At 34.5% G+C, this 20,762-nt stretch overlaps 1 protein-coding gene across 2 annotated transcripts in view; it reads left to right on the forward strand.

Moving 5' to 3' along the window:
* c1galt1a (core 1 synthase, glycoprotein-N-acetylgalactosamine 3-beta-galactosyltransferase 1a) overlaps positions 1 to 20,762 on the forward strand; it is a 56,368-nt gene that overhangs the window by 15,870 nt on the left and 19,736 nt on the right. Inside the window, exon 3 of one of the 2 annotated variants that reach the window (XM_089123394.1) lies at positions 14,902 to 15,007. The exons of the other annotated variant lie outside the window; for it this stretch is intronic. Coding sequence (XP_088979520.1) covers positions 14,971 to 15,007 — 37 coding nt within the window. The 5' untranslated portion in view covers positions 14,902 to 14,970. The remainder of the gene's footprint in view (positions 1 to 14,901; positions 15,008 to 20,762) is intronic. 2 annotated transcript variants of the gene reach the window in all.

Consider the following 20,762-nt stretch of genomic DNA (forward strand, 5'->3'; position numbering starts at 1 on the left):
ACCAGAAACTGTCTGGTTACTGATATTCTTCTAAATATCAGAAAATCGGATGGATTAGAAAATGGTAAAACCCATCTGTTTAACTCTGGGGGAGTGGCAAAAAAGTGGAGTGTCCGTTTAAAGGATTAGTTCACTTTTGAAAAAACGTTTGCTGATAATTTACTCACCCCCATGTCATCCAAAATATCCATGTCATTCTTTCTTCAGTCGAAAATAAATGAGGGTTTTTGATGAAAACATTCCAGCATTTTTCTCAATATAATGGACTTCAGTGGGAACCAAACGGTTTAAGGTCCTAAATACACTTTCAGTAGAAACGATTCCAGGCGATGAATTAGGGATACGATCGCTCATTTAATAAATAAATAAGTGTTATAAGCTCAAATGCTCACCTTGCTCTGTTCTGTGACGCACGTTTGTGAGTCTCCTGTTCGAACTCGTTTATTAAAATGAACGAATCTTTTCAAAAGTAAACTACTCCTTTAAATATACAAGCTTGATAAAAATTATCATTGTAGAAGAAAATTTCAAATGGCATTTAGAGGCTTCTGCATCTGAACTCTTCATATGAAGAGTTCAGATGCAAAAAAGATGCAAAAACCTGCAAAAAAAAAAAAAGTGCCATTTGAAATTTTCCCATTTGAAAACTCTTATTGCGTAGTTTGTTTCCTAAAGCCGTATGCATAGGCCTGCATTGTATCAAACAATTTAAGTATTGAATTGTTTTGCAATGTAGCAGCTTGCCACGACACCTTTTAAGTCAGCTTAATGTAATTTAAGTTGAAATGACTTAAAGGTGCAGTATGTAATATAGGCAGCTAGTGGTTGAAATAGATACTGCAGTCCAAATTCAAAATATTAGAGAGAGTTGTTTCTCCCTCCTGCTCAGACTTAACGTTACCAGATTGAGGACATGCAACAGGTTCCTGTTCAAGGTCAATTGACAATGGAAGGCGAGGAGGTATATAAACTGTAAATTGATGAGTTGATTTATTGAATTATAGAGTAAGAATTATGAATCCCGTTCATAGAGATTTTTTTGATGGGTGAGGAGGCTTTTTAGGTTGGTTTAGGTCTAACCCAGTTTGTTCACTATAGCTTCTATGGCTGCAAAATGCTGTGTTTTCCGCCAACCGTCAACCAGTGGTGGCGAAATACTGGGTAAATTGGCAACATGAGATATCCCACAGACCAAAACAAAATCAGACATTCTGACATGGAACGCACATTTCAAGGTAAAATAACTGGCTGTAGAATTGTTTTTCAGTACATTTCCTAAATATCTGCAAACATATTATTATTATGCTTTAGTACAGACAAAAACTTACACACAGCACCTTTAAACATAAACTAGTTGATTGTACTTAAAATGGCTGCACCTTTTTTTACAGTGTATTGTTTGCATTTATATTAAATGCCGCTGAACTTACTATCTTGATGTACACTTAAGTGGCCTTTAATTTCATTAATACTATCATTATCTGTTAGTAATTTTTTAAAATGTACTTTTTAGATTTAAAATAGACATTCAATACAATTAAGCACACTTTTTTTACTATGGTCATTATAACTGCACTGGGCACAGATATCAGAGGATAGGCGGACGTGGGCAGATGCGGATCAGACACATGGGTGACTTTCACTTCAACAGAATCACATTCTGTTAAAAAGGCAACTACTTATGCAACCTATAATTTCAGTGTAATTTACTGTTCACAGAGCAAAGACAATAAACGTGGAAGATAATTACTTTATATAATGTAAATCATGGCTTAAGTCTTATTGTTCACGTGAGTCGATGATGAAAATGGAAAGGATTTATTTATTTATTTAGTTTTTTTTTTTTAAGTTTTAGGGAATGCAGAAGTGTGATCTGCAACATAATCTGTTTCTCAAACATCTAACGGACTGCATGTCTGAACACACATTGCTAATTTTGAACCTTTTTGCTGTAGGCTTGTTTTAATATGAATTTGTCAATTTAGTCATCATTGATTGTTGATTGTGACTCCATGTTTGGACTCCAAATCGTTCTTCAGAATATCTTCATTTGTGTTCAGCAGAAGAAAGAAACAATTTAAGGGCGAGTAAATGATAGAGTTTTCATTTTTGGGTGGAGTATCCCTTTAGACTTGAACTGCTCCCCTTGTTCCAGTGTTTCCCATTTGGTTTTCATTATTTAACCTTGTTACTCACCATAGTTACCCTGTATCAGTCTCACTTGAGTCATTGTCTTTAATTAACGTACGAAAGCTGTTACTGTACATTTTGTTTCCCAGTTGGATTTTTATTGTCTTCCCGTTTGGATTTAAATCTTCATGTTTGGATTATTTCCTTCTGGCTTTCAGTTTAGATAATCTTTGTTTGTTTGGTTGTGGAATAAAGACTGCTAGCTTTTAGATAATTGCAACTCCTCTTAACTGCAACACCATAACACTCTGTAGGAATCCAGCATTTATGCACTCGTACATCTATTAATAATAATAAATTGACAGTGGACCAATGCCAATAGGCCACCATCTAATAACATGTTCCTGATTGAGCTGAGGGATCTGGAAAGATACTGCATTTAAGTGACTGTAGAATACTTCTTCATGCCCATTGTATAGTAATATTTTTAAATGTGCAAGCTATATAATGTTTACAAAAATGCAGAATTTTTGACTTATGGATATTAAAATCACTGTTGTTAGATTAATCTTAGTCACATTACTCTTGCAAGAATCAATCATCAATGTATTAATATAATGCCAGATATGTATGCTGTTGATCATGCCCTTGACCAGTCCAGACATATCCTTGTTTGTTAATTAAAGAGGCTATACACCGATGAATCATGGTTGTAAATCACTATTTACTTTGGCTTATGCTTTAGGAGAGAGATACAGAAGTATATTTGACAGTGATAGATTGGACAGGAACATGGGAAAGCTTTTCATGTAGGCCTCCTTCCCAAGAGATTTTTAACTTTAATTCAGTTTTTTAGATCAATTCAGGACTATTAATGAGGATTGGTTTTAAAGGCATCTTCTATTAATAATGTAAAATTTGTTTAACATTGTCAGTAAAGTATGTGTTTAACTTTCTTAATACCCAACTAAAAAATAGAAGAAGAAAAAATGATAACTGTCAGGCTATTTTTAAAACTAGGTCAATTTTATGTCAGCTAATTGTTCTTTAGATAGTTATATCACAAGAAAGAACATTGAACTTGTGCTTTCACTGAATTCATTTTTTTCCTTTACAGTTTAAATACAGGTAATACTCTTGTTTATTAAGTCTAAGGCCTGCGACTTAAGCCATGTTCACATTGTCAATTTTTGGCCACAATTTGGTCATCTGAGGCTCAGATCCTAGGCCAAAATCTGAAGTAATTGATTGTTATTTTTCTCAAAATTTGGCTTCTCCTACAAAAACTGTCAAATCAAAAACCAATAGGGCCACAGAACTTGATACAATTAGTGAGACTAGTTTCTTTTCAAAAGAAGCCATGCACAAAATGAATGCTTGAGAGTTTTTGTTAACCAGCCAGTTAACAGTCACTGAACGCGTCACATATTGATGTAAAACTCTTGTGTGCGTCCGTTTTGAAAGCGTCTTTAATGCAACTGAGATCCAACAGTGTGCCATGGCTTCAGTCGTAAGCAACAATGGTAAAGGACTACAGTGTGCACCTGGCTTCAGTCATGCTGCTTTGTGTGCGTCTGTGAAATTGAATTCGCTCATGCACTAGAAAACCTGTAACACATGGTAAGTGCTTGTGCAGCCATCTCGTCTTGATTTGATTTGTGCAGCATAAATCACAATGACGGTCTGTGGTTAGATGGATAAGGTGCACATACCTGGAGAATGACTTAAAGCATTACACATTCACTGTAGAGCCTCATTACAACTCAATACAGAACACGACTACACAGCAGATGATAAATCTCTGATTGAGGGCTGGTTACACAGATCCGCTTCATGCCATTTGTCATTTATTCACATAGGAAACGGCAGCCGTATGGCTTTCATGTTTGTATAAAGGAAGTTACCCGACTTTATGGAAGCAGATGTTTGCAGCGACATGCATTTCCGTGCTTCCAAACCCAATAGAATACAAATTGTAATATAGTTTGGGCCAAATCTTTGTAAAAAAAAACTCATGAATTTTATTTGGGCATGCTAAACAGACCGTCATTTACAATATCCGATTGCAGATATTAGAGAGATTATGCAGAGAGCTGATGCTTTTTGTTCAAAGCCTGTAGACCTGATGGTTCCATTAGCGTGTAATATTGTTTCCCTACAGTGTATGATAATTACGTTAAATGATGTTATTCATTTTCTCTGCAGACATTCTTTTTGCTTGCACACAAAGTGTTTACAGCTCCTCAAGAAATAAGAAGCTTTTAAACTGTTAACATGTCACTTGTATAGTTGACACTGCTTGCTTTCTTTGTTCAGAGACACCAGATGAAAGCACTTATAGAAGTACTTGCAAATACTTTCTTTGTACTGCCCTGTCTCTAAACACTATTAAATGACTTGACTATTTGGGTCTAATGTGCGTTGGTTGAACTTTGTATTCAAAAGAAGACGTGTAGCCTACATTTTTAACCCTCTGGGCTTCTTCGTAAATGGGTTACACTTAGCTTCCTCCCGGTCAAAAACGGACGATGCCTTAAAATTTAACTTTACTTTTTCCAGGGTAACCATTCAAATATATTTTTGTTCTATAATATTTTCTGATTATTATTTAGAATTTTCAGAGTTTTTTTATGATACTTTGCATTAATTATGTAATTTTTAAGGGCTATTTCTTTCCATTAGAATTAATATATATATATTTTTATTTTATATTTATATATTTTTTTTTCAAAAAATGCAACAATTCACATCAAAATAGAGCGCCAGCTTTATTTAAAAAAATGTTCAAGTAGAAGAGCGCCACTTTAAACTGTGGCTTTAAAAAATATTTACATGTGTGCAATGTCCTGTACAGCTTAGACTGCCTATAGCTTCCTATATAAATACATAGGAAGGCTTTTTGATTCCTGATGTTGTTTTAGACATGATTTCTTTTTTTATTTAGATGTACATTTAGATACTCTAAAAGAAAACTAATTTATTTTTTAACAATTTTTTTTTTTAGATAAGTATCAGGTTTTGCATTATGATTACAATCAAACTATAGCATTTGGTTAGAAAGGAAACACAATGCAAACATTTTTGTTACTCAGTATTTGATCATTCAAATAATTGAACAAAAGAAGGGATGGTTAGTGATAATTCAAAACACTTTACAGACATTTTGCAATCAATTGGTATTTTTTTTTATAATTTTTTTATTCAATAAGTAATAAAAGTTCATAAGGGAACAGCAATAATGATCGAACAGAAATAAACATAACATAATACTAATTCAAGAAAATGGGTAAATGGTTTACCTTTGTCATGAATATTGACAGCATCCTTTACAACTATTAGGCCTTGATAAACACTTTAAATATACATATTGTTTAGTTTTTTTTGTAGTTGTTGATTTGAATGCACAACTTTGAAGTATGTAAGTAAATGTTGGTCTAAGCTTATCTGTTCAGCAGGGCATGTTCAGAAGGCAAATCACTGAGCATTAAATGCAAGCACACAACATATTGATTAACATGGTTTGCTGCATCAAGCTAATGAATTTAACAGAATGTTCATGGTTATGAGAGTTTAAAAAGAGTTGACTGATATGTACATCAAGCACTCAGACTGCACTTTGAAAATGGCATTTGAGTAAATACAATTTTGAGAGGAGTGCTTTTTCTCTTGTTTCCTCTTAATAAACAGATTTAATAAAGAAAACAACATTTGCAACATTGATTTTTTTTTTTTTTTTTTGGTAGGTTGGCAAACTTTATCTGAAAGGCTGTCCTTATGAAAAAGAAAGTCAAAAACACCTTTTGAAAGTATGTTAAAATCTCTAAGGAAATGAATAACTCACTTAATAATTAAAGTGAATTGAATGTTGTCGCTGCATGGTTGCACGATGAAATAAAGCAGGATCTTGGCACAGCAACAAAATCAAAATAATAAAAATACCCAGGTTTCTCAGAACTTACAGAACAACCAAGTAAACATTGACGATAACATACGAAGAGTACAGTGAAACACTTGGGACCAGGGCTTAACTTACCAGCCACATTTTCACTGGCCACAATTTTGACATCAATACCATGGGGAAAAACTTCCACATAGATTTTTTTATATATATATTATCTCAAAAAAGAGGTCAATTTAGTACTGAGAGCCAGCTTTGTGCAGCTTCGATCTGCGTCATCAATGTTTGCGGCGGCCATATTGTTGATTTTTTATTTATTTATTGCACAACAACACTGAAATAGAGTACTTCAAATGTACTTGTTATAACAGTTATAATGCTGGGTTGCCCTCTGTGCCCATTCTTCACAAGACTTATTGTATTTTAAGACCTAGAGGAAGATGTTACATTCATACAAATATGAACATCACAGCTATATTGTAAATAAGTAGCTATATATGAAGAGTTCAGATGCAAAAGCCTCTAAATGCCATTTGAAATTTTCTTCTCAAGCCTGTATGTTAAATTTCAGTAATTTCACTTAAATGGCAATGAAGATTACCTATTAGTTGTCATTCAAGTGAAATTACTGAACTTAAATATACAAGCTTGATAAAAATGATCATTCTAGAAGAAAATTTCAAATGGCACTTAGAGGCTTTTGCATCTGAACTCTTCATATGTATTAGCATATTATAATATATCATAAGGTTTGCCAAAAACACTCGTATCTACTAATTATGTCACTCTGGCAGGAGAATGAAATCATGAATTTACAGTGTGTAATACGGCTCTATTACTGTACGTCATCGCTGATGTTACTTTGATCCCACAGATCCATCTGGATGTCAGGTGTTTTCATGGCTTTAAAGATAAGCCATATGAAATGTATAACCATGACATCACAAATACCAGTTGTTTTTTGTCTTAGTTTCATTGTCATGGACTTAGTTTGTTGATTATGTCATTCTGTTCAGGTGTGTTTCGTTAATTACCTTGTTTGCTCTGTGTATTTAAGGTCCCAATTTTTTTCAGTTCAGTTTTTTTCGTCTCGTTAGTACATTGTGTTTGGATTGCCTAAGCTTTTATAGTAAATCCTTGTGAACCATCATCATCATCTTTGTGCCTTTGTCTACCACGAGTTGTGACATGACCTTGAAATGCCTCTCCTCAAGGTTTAAGTTTTGCAAGCATCTTTCACACAACAAGAATGAAAGAACAGTCTTTTTGGAGGCAGACATAAGTCAGTTGTGGTTGCTCAATAATAATAATCCTCAAGAAAACTCATAGATATATCCCAAAACACCAGAATTAGCAGGTTATTGCTTCATTTAGAGACAAAAATGTACTGTAGTGCCAGAAACTTTCAGAGTTACTCAGCGTGGAAGCAGAACATGAGATTTACGTATTCTCTTCAGCAGATGCACACACAGAGCATAAAATGACAAAATGTGAAATGCTTCCTGTGCGATTAAGTGGTTTATTCTGGCTTTCCTGCTGAGAAATGAGTCATACATTTGATGCACTGTCAGATAGGAGAGTTATGGCTCTGATACACCGTCTCAAAGTGTATTTTGTGCATTCCCTGACTAAGCACATGCTGCTCATTTCAATAGAGCATTTATATAATGTAATTTCACCTTTTTCCTAAATTTCTTCTAAACTTTTTATGAATGATATGAGGGTGAGTAAATGGTGACAGAATTCCTTTCTTTTGTTTTTTTGCATGCTTATTAAGCAGCTTTGTGGATGAAATGTTATATAAATCAACTTGTTTGATTGTATTGGTTTATTTTAAGAAGGATTTTGCAATATATTGTATAATATATCAAACACAAAACCTTTATTTTCTTTCAGTAAATAAAAAAATAAATAAGATGCATGTAGTCATAGATGTTGTAATGAATATATTCACATATGTATAGCACTGAAAAAGGATTAGTCTATAAATGATGACTGAATGCAATGTACAGTTCTTACACATTGGTGCATAAAGTAACATTTTATTTTAAATATAATAAAATATAAATACGGATGACATTCAGACTAATATGATCATGTATTGTTAATTCATACTGAAAATGACATGCACATGAAACTACACCTAAAGCAGTTAGATGATTTTCTTTCCGCTAGACGATTTGATACCAATTCTATTTTCAAATTGTGCTCCAGGATGTAATTTAAAAGACATCCTCATAAAGAGAATTAAATGAGATTGACAAGCCATCATACAACTGATGATCAAAAAACTGGAAAAAAAAAACTACTAATTAAGTTTTTTTATCCATCAAAGCATCATATCACAGCTCCTACTTACTGGTAATGAAAACTCCTCAAAGAGCCTTTTTCTTTCTATTCAATCCATGTACTGCTGTAAAACCAATGTGTTCCCGACCCTGCCGTCCCGCAGAAACGCATGCATGGGGAAAGGGCCATTTTCCTTTTACTTGCTCTCCAGAGATGCTTTCCTAATATTTGAATCTACAATGCACCATATTTTTACTATTTGTCTGTTATTGCTAAAATATAACAAAAACATAACAACAGTACGGTGAGAAAATACAACCAGTGAGTTCATTTTACATTAGAAAAATCAAGAAAAAAGTTGCTTCTAGTCAGTAGAATGTTTGTTGGGGAAGCATCACAAAGTGTTAGCAGATATTATAGGCAGACACACTGTAAAAAAAAAAATTCAATATTTGTTATCACAACATTTTTTCTTTTGTCAAATCAACTTAAATAATTTATTTAGTTCAGATAACTTATTATTTTAGGTTTCTGATGATTAAATCAATCTCCTTCATTGTATTAACTCACTTTTTCCAGTTCAATTAACTTAAAATTTTGAAGGCAACCAGGTTACTTACTTTTTTAAGTTAAACCAACAATATTTTATGAATCGATGTTTCTCACTGTAAAAAAATATTTTCAAGATTTGTTATCACAACATTTTTTCTTTTGTCAAATCAACTTAAATAATTTATTTAGTTCAGATAACTTATTACTTTAGGTTTCTGATGATTAAATCAATCTCCCTCATTGTATTAACTCACTTTTTCCAGTTCAGTCAACGTAAAATTTTCAAGGCAACCAGGTTACTTACTTTTTTAAGTTAAACCAACAATATTTTTTACAGTGCGCAGAATGTTTTTATTTGTAGTCGATAGAATGTGTTTAAGGGACCATGAAAATAAAGTGAAACCAAAAAGTCTTTATTAATCGATGTTTCTCACTGTAAAAAAATATTTTCAAGATTTGTTATCACATTTTTTCTTTTGTCAAATCAACTTAAATAATTTATTTAGTTCAGATAACTTATTATTTTGAGTTTCTGATGATTAAATCAATCTCCTTCATTGTATTAACTCACTTTTTCCAGTTCAATCAACTTAACATTTTTAAGAACAACTTAAAGGTTACTTACTTTTTTAAGTTAAAACAACAATATTTTTTTACAGTGTATAGTGTTCATTTAAACTGTAGAGAATAAGTACTTTTTTAGAGGAACTTTTAACATGGAGATTTTTATGAAACCCTCTGTGGTTGATGTTTCCTTTCCTCTGACACATTCCACAGTGGGCACCTCTCTGTTACATCCCATATATTGGTCCCGTAAATGCCAGCTGCAAACTTGACTGGAAAATTGCCGTGGCCGCCTTTTTTGGAACGAGGATATTAATTTACCCCCTAGTTCTCCGTCTGAGCTGTTGAATCCAGAAGGGCTTTTTTCAGAGCAATAATGAGTAGGTTTCCCTGTGAGCAAACACACACATGCTATTACACATATTATCACGCAATTGAACAGGCATTCTCAGGATCATGTGACTCAGCTCAATGTCAACTCCTGAAGCACTGAGACAAAATAGCAAAGATTTAGTGGGATGGAATGAATATGTCTTTAAGATTCAACGTGAAAAGGGCTGCTCCTCTCTGAGAATGATGTGTCCCTGTCTGTTGCTGCTATTCTTGCAGCTCCGATGGGAACGTTTGGCCAATTATACTCTTTCTAGAGGTTTCTAAGTTATACACCCATTTGTTTCCCCTTAATTCCTTTGTTTCCTGTGTTGCTTGAGCTACATTTTACATTAAAACGTAAAATTGCCCTTGTTTTAAATTCTAAATAAATAATAATTGTAAACAGAAAAACAGCAATTGCCATTAAACTAAGGGTACTCTGAAAAGTTTAGCTTTAAACATACCCAAACCACAATGTCTTAATAGGCTTATAGAAACTTCCAGGCAGATGTGTTGGACCAAAACTCTATGGCCGAGTTTGGACACCCCTGCATTACACATATTAGTAACACTTTATTTTGCAGTGTCCATGTTACATATGTCACTTGTATATAGCATAGTAATTTTCGTAAATTATGCATAATCATATGCAACTCTCAACCAAATCCTAATCCTACCCTAACCCTAGTTGCTTAATATTACTCAGTACTTAAACATATAATTACACTGTAACAATGACATCTTAAAATAAAGTGTAACCATCATATTATTAAAACTGAGACTTGCTTTGGGTCTTGTGCATGTTGCCTAGGGGTCCGTTCTTTGTACATCCATGGATTACTCAATTAGCTGGATTTCATTGTTGCCGATTTGACATGATCCAGGATTGTTAGGTTCTTCGAAAATCATCCCTGATTTTCTGTCATGCTCAAACTTGTTCCGGATCAGGCTTATTTCATGTAAGCAGGATTAGATTGCATCTTTTTTAAGCGGAGGTGATACTTAAAGTCTGTTTCAGTCACTGCTACTTTCAAAAGTACCTTAATAAACCAGGGACAATAATAATTTAAAATGATCAAGATTCAAAACTGTAAAAAATATTTTCAAGATTTGTTATCACAACATATTTTCTTTTGTCAAATCAACTTTATAATAATTTATTTAGTTGAGAACTTATTATTTTGAGTTTCTGATGGCTAAATTAATCTCCTTCATTGTATTCACTCACTTTTTCCAGTTCAATCAACTTAAAATTTTAAGGCAACCCAGGTTACTTACTTTTTTAAGTTAAACCAAGAATATTTTTTTTACAGTGTAGTAATCACACCATTTTTTCTTTTGTCAAATCAACTTAAATAATTTATTTAGTTAGATAACATATAGTTTTGCGTTTCTGATGGTTAAATTAATCTCCTTCATTGTATTAACTCACTTTCCAGTTCAATCAACTTAAAATTTTAAGGCAACCAGGTTACTTACTTTTTTAAGTTAAACCATCAATATTTTTTACAGTGAAGAAATGGTCAATTCTATTAGGAAGACTAATGCCATGTCATTCATTCGTAATAATAGGTCTGGCCAATCACTGCTTGACACCTGGAGTATATAAGCACTGAATTTTATGTTTCACGTTCGCACTTTATGAAGCTGACATTCCCCTACATCCTCCCCATAACCAGGTTGGTCCTTTCCATCCATTGGGTTCATCTTCAGGCAAATTTTGGATGGGGCCTATGCCAAAGAAAATACAACTTTTCTATACAATTAAACATGAACCATTGTAGCTCACTACCATCTCTAAATACTTTATGGGATGAATACCTTATTCCACTTGCCTTCTGAATCTTTGTATATGATAGAGATCTAATCCATTATCTGCTGTTATCCTGTTGCACTATTTCATGCTAGACAGTTCTGTGTTTGTAGCAGATCAATGGAGAGATGCTGTTTTGAATTCTGTATGCTGCTTTAATCAGGTGTCTGAAGTGGAGCACTATGGGTGATGCGACCCAGGCCACCCACTCTCACACGGCGTGTGCCGTTCTTTAATAACCATGCCCACCAGGGGCACTTGACCCTAATACACCCTCTGAAAATATATTGGACACATTATAAAATCTTTCACAGAATGACAAGGTCATCCCAAAAAGGAAAAATACATGGATCACAACAGGAAAAATGCAATAGTTTAAAGCGACAGACTGCAGTTTTCCCTCTTTGTCGCCATCTCTGTTCGAAATATGCAATTGCAGTTATTCGCAAAATTATTAAAGGGTTCGTTCACCCAAAAATAAAAATTCTGTCAGTATTTACTCACCCTCATGTTGATCCAAACCTCTATGCGTTTATTTGTTCTGCTGAACACAAAGGAAGATATTTGGAAGAATGTTTTAATCAAACAGATCTCATTCCCCATTGACTACCATAGTCTATGACTACCATAAGTGCCAATTATTAAGTAAACACTAGCTACTTAAAGATGTGGAATGCTGCTGCTCATCATTTATCTAGCACTTTGTGTCCGAAACTACCTTATAAAACACTAATTGAAGACTCAGTCACCACAGAGCAACCTGGGGCATCTCGCTCAAGTGATATCGATCCAGTAAACCATCACTGCTGGACTCAACCTTTGTAGGGGCTGAACCTTTAACCTTAATGTTCACAGCAGATCTTTAATCATATATTGTGAATGCTTGCACATTAACCAGGGAGCCAAGCTTTACAGCTTTGTCCATCCCAAGCTCACTTGGCCTCTCTCCATTGTCAAGTAGTGTCATTTGGTGGATAAGACAAGGGATTTTCTAATGTTTTGACCTTTGCAAAAATCTATCGGTTCGCAAAGGCACTGTTATGATTTTTTGAATTGAGAAAGGAGTATTTGCTTTGTGATTTCTTTTGGGATAACGTCTCAAACAAGTAGATCAATGTTCTGATGACTTGTAAATGTGACCTCCCATGGAGCAGGGTTATGGTTCGCTCAAGTGTCAATAACAGGCTAAATGCCTTGGTAATCTGAAGAAGCAAGGGCAAATTGTATATGTTTGTTCCTGTCACTAAGAGAGCCTTTACTTAAAGGAACACTCCACTGTTTTTTGAAATAGGGCTTATTCACAGTGTCTCCTACATTAAAATAGTTTGGCAAAAGCAATGTGCATGCATTGTCTTAGTTTGGCAGCACCGATGCTAGCTTAGCTTAGCATAATGAATGGAATCCGGTGTTGCCAAGTAGCATGTTGTGAATAAAAGTGATTTAAAAACAAAAACAAAAAACAAAACCTACTTCTTGTGGCCTGTGTATTCACAAAAAGTACAAATATCATTTCAAATTAAGACTAGGCGATTAAATAGGCAGATTTTTAAATTTGAAAACAAGAACAGCATTTAAAACAGAGTGAAAATGTGCTGAAATTAATTTATAGAATATAACGTATAGGCTTTAGGGTTTAATCTGACCCCCAGATAAACATAACTCGGGATGCCTGATATCAAGAGACGTAATTCCCCAATCAGAGCTTCACACGGGCACAACACGGTAAATATCAGCTAAATGTGTTTTACTTAATTTCTCAACCTGGCAACATTTGCTCTTTCTTCAGTGTGGATAAAAAGCGCTGGCTTTCTGTAAACACCAGCTTGCAGTTTAACAATCTCCACTTCAATATTCTATTCACAGAAAAATGTAATACATCAAGCCTGTGTTCATTTACAGGCCCGAGAGAGAGAGAGGCCTTCGTTCCCTACTTTCTATGGGGTTGATTATTTTTTTCTGATGTATTTCTTTTGTCAGTTTTCGACTCTTATTTAATTGTGTTCTCTTTTTGTGTCCTTGTTGCAGTGCCATTATGGGTGTGTGAATGTCCTTATGAAACTCAGAAAACAGGACTGAGAATTTTAAAACAAAGTTTTGATTGATAACCTTGAATACCGTGATAACCTGCCGTGGTGTGTATCAGTAACGCTTAAAGTTCTGCCAGCACTGTTGTTGCAGATTAAATCAGGGTCACTGGGCCATGGAAAAATCCAATGCACAGTGCTGTTGAATAAATGCGATAGCAGCCTATATGCTACATCTCCCATTGACTTCCATTTATGAAGACAATGTGAATACTACAAAAGCCTGTGGAATCTGTGTGTGCACAGTTGAATGCCATGCAATTTGAATGCTAAAAGATTCAAGCTGGCAGCATAGCTAAGTCATGTATAAAATGGTACATCCAATATATTTTCATTTGCTTTTTCCCATTAAATGCACTTGCAAATGTGCTATATTGTGCATGCATTGGGATGGGATCTTATAAATCAGAGCCTCATTGCAAGTTGCAAAGGGGTGTAGATGACAGCTGCTAAAGGGCATATTTAACATAGTCCATAACAAATTGATTATATGCTAATGAATATTCACCAATCATGTATGCATTTCCATACATTAAAGCAGGAGTAATGTTTTCATGCTTTAAAATAGCCTCTCATTAAAGGTCTATCAACATTTCATTTAAAATGGAGAGGCATTTTACACAGATTGCCTTATTCCCATAAGGGGTCCGAACGTGAAGATAGGGAAGGATCAGGTGGGTTTTGGTCCCACATCTGTGTGAAAACTGAAGTCGCAAAATTCGTTCGCTAATTACAATTTAGTCATCTAATTAAAAAAAAAAAACATAATTACCAAAAAAAAAAAATGGTTTTGCAAGTCCAATTTTGAGGCTGCTGCTAGTGAATTTTTCACTAGCTTCAAGTATATTTTTAAGGTGCTGATCAACATTTCTTTATTATTCATTATTCATGATGATTTATTAGTCATTATTTTTAATCACAGATGCTTTGAGGTGAATTAATTTAGAATAACAAATCTGCATGAATAATTATAAAGGAATTATACAAATGTTTTTAGCATGATGGCACATCTTACTGCAGGACATCAAATATTCCATGTCATCCCATATAACTACTGTGCATGAAGGCAAGACATTTTCCGAAAGGCAAAGCAGTGGTCAACCTGCAAGGGGTCAACCAGTTAGTTTCATTTCACACAGGGAATATGTCTGAAACGATCGTAGCCTCTGGCTTTATCCGTATGCTTGTGGTCTCCACAGGGCACTTGATTCAGATGAGGAATATATTGATCTGTCAGTGCGGTAGTAGGGGTGCGCAGACGCAGGCAGATGGGATGTCATGGCCATTCACCGGCGTGTCAATCTAGTAGGTGACTCTATTCTCCACACTGCCTCCTTGCATTAAACTCCTTATTAGCAGAGCCGTGATTGATCGTGAGTGTCTCTCGGTGTAGTCACCCTCCTCGGTGACCTGTGAGGAAAGCAGTGCCTGTCTGTCAAACAGCTGTGAATACAATCATATTCCTCAATGAAAGCAAACAACTGGGTGGTTTCCAATCTCCGGAGGACAGATTAGTGTAGAATGACATGTTTCATTAATGTGGTATAGACTTACATAATATTAATTTCTCACTCTCTTTCTCTCTCAATATACAGTTTGTGTATATATATATATCACCAATTTAAGAAGATAATATACACCAACCACATGAATAAATATACTTAAAAGTAGGCTACACTGTAATGTTTTTGGAGACTTAAATGGGTAATTCACATATGGACTGCCTTTGCAGTAAAAAGGGAGGGACAACTACCTGACAAGACTTTTATTCCATCATAACTCTGAGATCATCCATGTGTGAGTCACTTATAAACATTGACACATTTAAGACATGTTGTTTGTTTAAAATCATGTTGGCTAAAGATATCCTTTGAATTGTCTGACTGAAACCTCAATAGAGGAATGCACATTTATTATTAAATAATAGACAAGGTAATTAGATTTTTCAAGTAATTTTCAACTTTCTCTACATATAGCGTTCACAATCCCCAGAAATCATTATAAAGTAGAAGATTCTGTATATAATAGATGAAGTACTGTGAGTTAAGGTCACATTTGAACAGCAGCTCCACAGAAACTCTCTTAAATAATTGACTTTTAATAATTCATGTTTTGCCCACCTATATTAATTCACTTCACTAGAGCAAAGCTGAAGAGGGGGAAATGAATGATCATTTGCTCAGCCGTTTGGAACCGATGTTGCAGATTTGGGAGTAGAATAAAAAGAAAGGATGGAAATAGCTGTGAAGATTTGCCGCATCAAAAATGTAAAAGCTGTAATCAGTGTAGAGAGCTGAATCATAATGAAACCAAAGGCAGTGAATACATTTGACCACATTTGACCAACAGCAGAACTACAAACCTCAGATCACTTTAACTTTCAACAGGGTGTTCGTAGAATTAGTGAAGCAAACAGAGAATGTTGAATTATGAGTAATAGGCTACTGGAAAACTTTTTGATAAGACAAGCTCAAAAATGAATGTTGATAATTTACAAAAGAAGAAATTTAGCTGAATGATTGTGCTGGTCTCTTCCAGATAATGAATGTGGGTGGGAACCAGGGGCCGTGTTAACCCTGAAATGAGAAACTCTGGGACGAATGGGGTTTCGATTAGAAAGCCTAAAACGAGCCAATGGCAAAGAAATGCCATATCTCCGCCTTACCTTAAAGGGATACTCCACTTTTTTTGGAAATAGGCTCATTTTACAGTTAAACATTTGAGTTTTACCGTTTTCGAATCCCTTCAGCCGTTTTTCTGATATTTAGAAGAATATCAGTAACCAGACAGTTTCTGGTCTCATTGACTTCCAAAGTAGGAAAAAAATATACTATGGAAGTCAATGAGACCAGAAACTGTCTGGTTACTGATATTTTTCTAAATATCAGAAAATCAACTGAATGGATTCGAAAATGGTAAAACTCGACTGTTTAACTCTGGGGGAGTTGTAAAATAAGCCTATTTCCAAAAAAAAGTGGAGTGTTCCTTTAAGGGTAAAAACGCAAAAGTCTGCTTGACAGTGAAGGTTGTACGCAGGCGCACGGACTTGGTGTTGTTGTGTGGCAGTGCTCCACATTGCCACCTAGCCGCCTGGAGTGCATTTTGTATTTCACACACTTTTACGTCACCATATGCACGCGGATTTCCCGCCCAAAACGCTCGTCTAAATGCAGAATAAAAAGTGATAACGCAACGCCACTTTTGCGGTTTCTCTTCAGAATCGTTTCCGTGTAAACACAGCCTCAGTGCGTCATCAAGTAGGGGCATGTCTAGGAGCTCAGGGGCTCCAGTACGTCATCGAGCCCTGTTTTAGCCCCGCCCAAAAAATCCGTAAAATAGCAATGGTTTAGCAAACTGTTTAACGGTCTAACTCTGCATTTCAGTTCACAGTTCACAGTATTTGTAACATGTTTTAGCAATACATTTGTAACATTTATAATGTGTTTAGAGTTTTTTTGTAGAATTGCCTTTACAGGGACTTTAGGCTTGCAGCAGACCAGGCATAGACAGTAAAAGCTTGGAGTCCCTTTTTATGACGTAACTCCCAACCTAGTGTAAGGGAGGGGGCGTGCTTAAAAACACTGTAAAACGTACCAACTTTTCATATCATATGCAGCATTTTGGTCTAAAAAACATTTTTAAAAATTGTGGGCGGGCCTATCTTTATGTTTAGTTAGCACATTGCATTATCTTAAAAAAAATAACCTGCAATTTACACTATAAGTGAGGATTTAAAAACAGTTAGAGATTGAGCCGATCAGATATAGCCAGAAGGTTGTTTGACAGCCTAGGGCTAGCAATCACAAATTTTAAACAACATAATACTGGAGTACACTTCAAAATGTCATGTTTCATTAAATGTGTAGCTTGCTTTTTTAGAACAGTGTCGCAAAATTGGCAAACTCCACTTGTGTTCCAATGAAGAAGGAAAGTCATATATAAGACATGAGTATGAGTGAGTGAGTTTTAAATTTTCATCTTTACCAACATACACTTGAAATCAGCTGAGTGGTGCCCTTTTAAACTGTAATTAAAACTGTCACAAGTGCATTTCACACCACGCTGTGTTTTAATATTTCATTTACATTGTAAAATATACTTCAGATATAATTTGAATAAAAAAACAAAACGTTTATTTTTTCAGTAACAATGTAGCGCTGCATAAAAATCTCTGAAAATAGGTGGTTTGCAGAACAAGCTCTTCAGATTTAAAGAGTCATCCTTGAATGAGGCGATGAGTCACCTCCTGAATGTACTCTTCAAAGTCACGGATCTCTCCCTGTTCACTGGAAATGTACGAGTGGATTCAAGCCAAGCACAAGTTCTCAACAGAAACAAGATATGTCTCAAAAGCAGTTTACTGAAATGACTTTGGTTGAAAAAAAGCAATAGGTTGTGAGGTAAACACACTGTAAAAAAAAATGTTCATGATTTGTAATCACAACATTTTTTCTTTTGTAAAATCAACTTAATTAATTTCTTTGGTTCAGATAACATAATATTTTGAGTTTCTGATGATTAAATCAATCTCTTTCATTGTATTAACTATTTTTTTTTTTTCATTTCAATGAACTTAAAATTTTAAGGCAACCAGGTTACTTCATTTTTTAAATTAATAGGTGAATCTCATAAAGCTGTTTTAATTTCTTTGGTTCAGATAACATAATATTTTGAGTTTCTGATGATTAAATCAATCTCTTTCATTGTATTAGCTTTTTTTTTTCAATGAACTTCAAATTTTAAGGCAACCAGGTTACTTCATTTTTTTAAGTTAAACCAACAATTTTTTTTTTACAGTGTGCAGTGTTTATTTATCATGAAATTAATAGGTGAATCTCATAAAGCTGTCAAGGTCACATTCCATTCCAAAAGCAATTAAAATATATATATATATATATATATATATATTTAAAAGTCTATCTAGGACTCTCTTTTTTTTACTTTACTTTCATAATGATAATAATTATGTGGCATTATCAATATTTAAAATACTCATAATTGTAATGGAGACATTAATTAAATACAAAGACAGATGCTTCTAAGTCCGTCTAACGTTTTATGGCCCCCCTTTGCGAGTCGGCGCAAAAAGGAGGTGTGTAAGACTAGTTTAAAAAAAACTAGTCTAAAGTCAGTATAGCGCATTGTTCATATTCATAATGCTATTTTAAGCGTGCATGCTTGGCCATAATCTAGCAGGTGCACAACGCTCACTTTGAGTTTTTATTTTTGGAAATCATACATTACAACAAGGAAAAATATTAACACATGAGGGAAATCATTGTGGTGTCCATGAAGATTAAAAAAAGCCGTTTATTGGCAGAGGCGAGGGCAGACAGCCCCCTCGGGACCAGGAAAATGCCTCCAGAATCCACCTGCTGAATGTTAATTTGGTAGCCGGCAAGCCCTATTGGGGGCCTGACTGCATCTTTAATAAATAATGATCTTTGCAACAGAAGTGAATCAATCAAAACTAACTTTAGATGGACTAACCTTATTCAAAACAATCTCTGTTACTTTAATTTCATATAATCACTGTAAAGCCTCTTTGAAACAGTCTGTATTGTCAAAAGCGCTATTTAAATGAAGGTGACTTGACTTGACTTTTGAGATTTCATAATTTATATTTAGACATATGTTATGACATTATGTTATTTATCTCTTATTTAAAAAAAAAAATATTTCAATTCCATTATATCTGTGTGTCAATCTACATTAACAAAATCATCTGCATATATTGTGCCAAATTGTTTGCGATGGGCTGGGTTTGTTTGAATAAAACCGTGTTTTTATGTTATGAATAATGCAATGTGTCAACACATAAGATTGAATTGCCTGAGGCACCCTGTCTGATGTCTTCATTTCAGCACCCTGATGATAACCTGGAAACTTTCTATTGGCTCTGCGTATATCCTTTCTGCTGCTTCATTTTATAGTTGTTGACTCATTTAAACCTCACAAATATTCCACATTGAGAGTCATGCCCATAACGTCTACGATTCCCCCCTGTAAGGTTTGGCCTCAATCAAGGTTTTATGCTAATTACACACTGTATAAACGTTATAGTTCAGCACACAATAGGCTCCTTGTCACTTAAGCCAATGATGATACGTTACACAAGAAGTAATTACTACCCTTGTCTTCAAAGCTAAAACAAGGACTTTTGGGTAATCTTTCCTGATATTTAACTTTAGAAACACAAAATATGTACCATGGGCCTCAAATAACGTAACAATATATTTTCAGTGCAGGGTTTTTACTTATTTTAAAATTGTATTTTTCCTCGGAAAGAGATGAAAGAGAAATGACAAGTAACATTGAATTGAAGTAGATAGATATACTGCAAAAGTATTTTGTTGGAAAACATACTTTATACTTTATCACTGTAAAAAAAATTGTTTCATGATTTGTAATCACAACATTTTTTGCTTTTGTCAAATCAACTTAATTTATGTAGTTCAGATAACATAATATTTTGAGTTTCTGATGCTTAAATCAATCTTCTTCATTGAATTAACTCACTTTTTCCAGTTTAAAGAACTTAAAATTAAGGCAACAAGGTTACTTAATTTTTTAAGTTAAACCATCAATTTATTTTACAGTGTGTGTGCAAAGTCTCTGCCCGTTGATTTCTGTCCTTTCCCATCTTTTGTTCAGCTTTTCTTTGCCATTTTATCACTTTCTCTCTGTGTTCTGAGACGAAAAGTATAGAGATTACTTCCAAGTCTTCTCATAATCCCTGAGGAAACGCGTTCGATTTCTCTCTTGTCAGAAGCCATTTGATCCAGAGTCATGCCCTTCTAACATGACAGCACAAAGGCTCTAGTGTTTGTCCTCATGGAGCGGTGTGGTGCAGTTAGCATGTTTTATTCCACCCATGACACTAACTTGAAGTCCGCATTAGAATAAAAAGAAAAACACTTTTAAAAGATCATGACTATAATAACATAAGAGAAAAAAAAAGATTTATGTGGCGCAACATTTTTGTTGTGGGAGATCAGTTTATGGCTCGTGCACACTTTATAGGAGCTGTATTGTGTCAGTACAGTTTGTTTTGTGATTG

The sequence above is a fragment of the Pimephales promelas genome, chromosome 18 (assembly GCF_988280905.1).
Source record: "Pimephales promelas chromosome 18, fPimPro1.hap1.1, whole genome shotgun sequence".
NCBI lineage: Eukaryota > Metazoa > Chordata > Actinopteri > Cypriniformes > Leuciscidae > Pimephales > Pimephales promelas.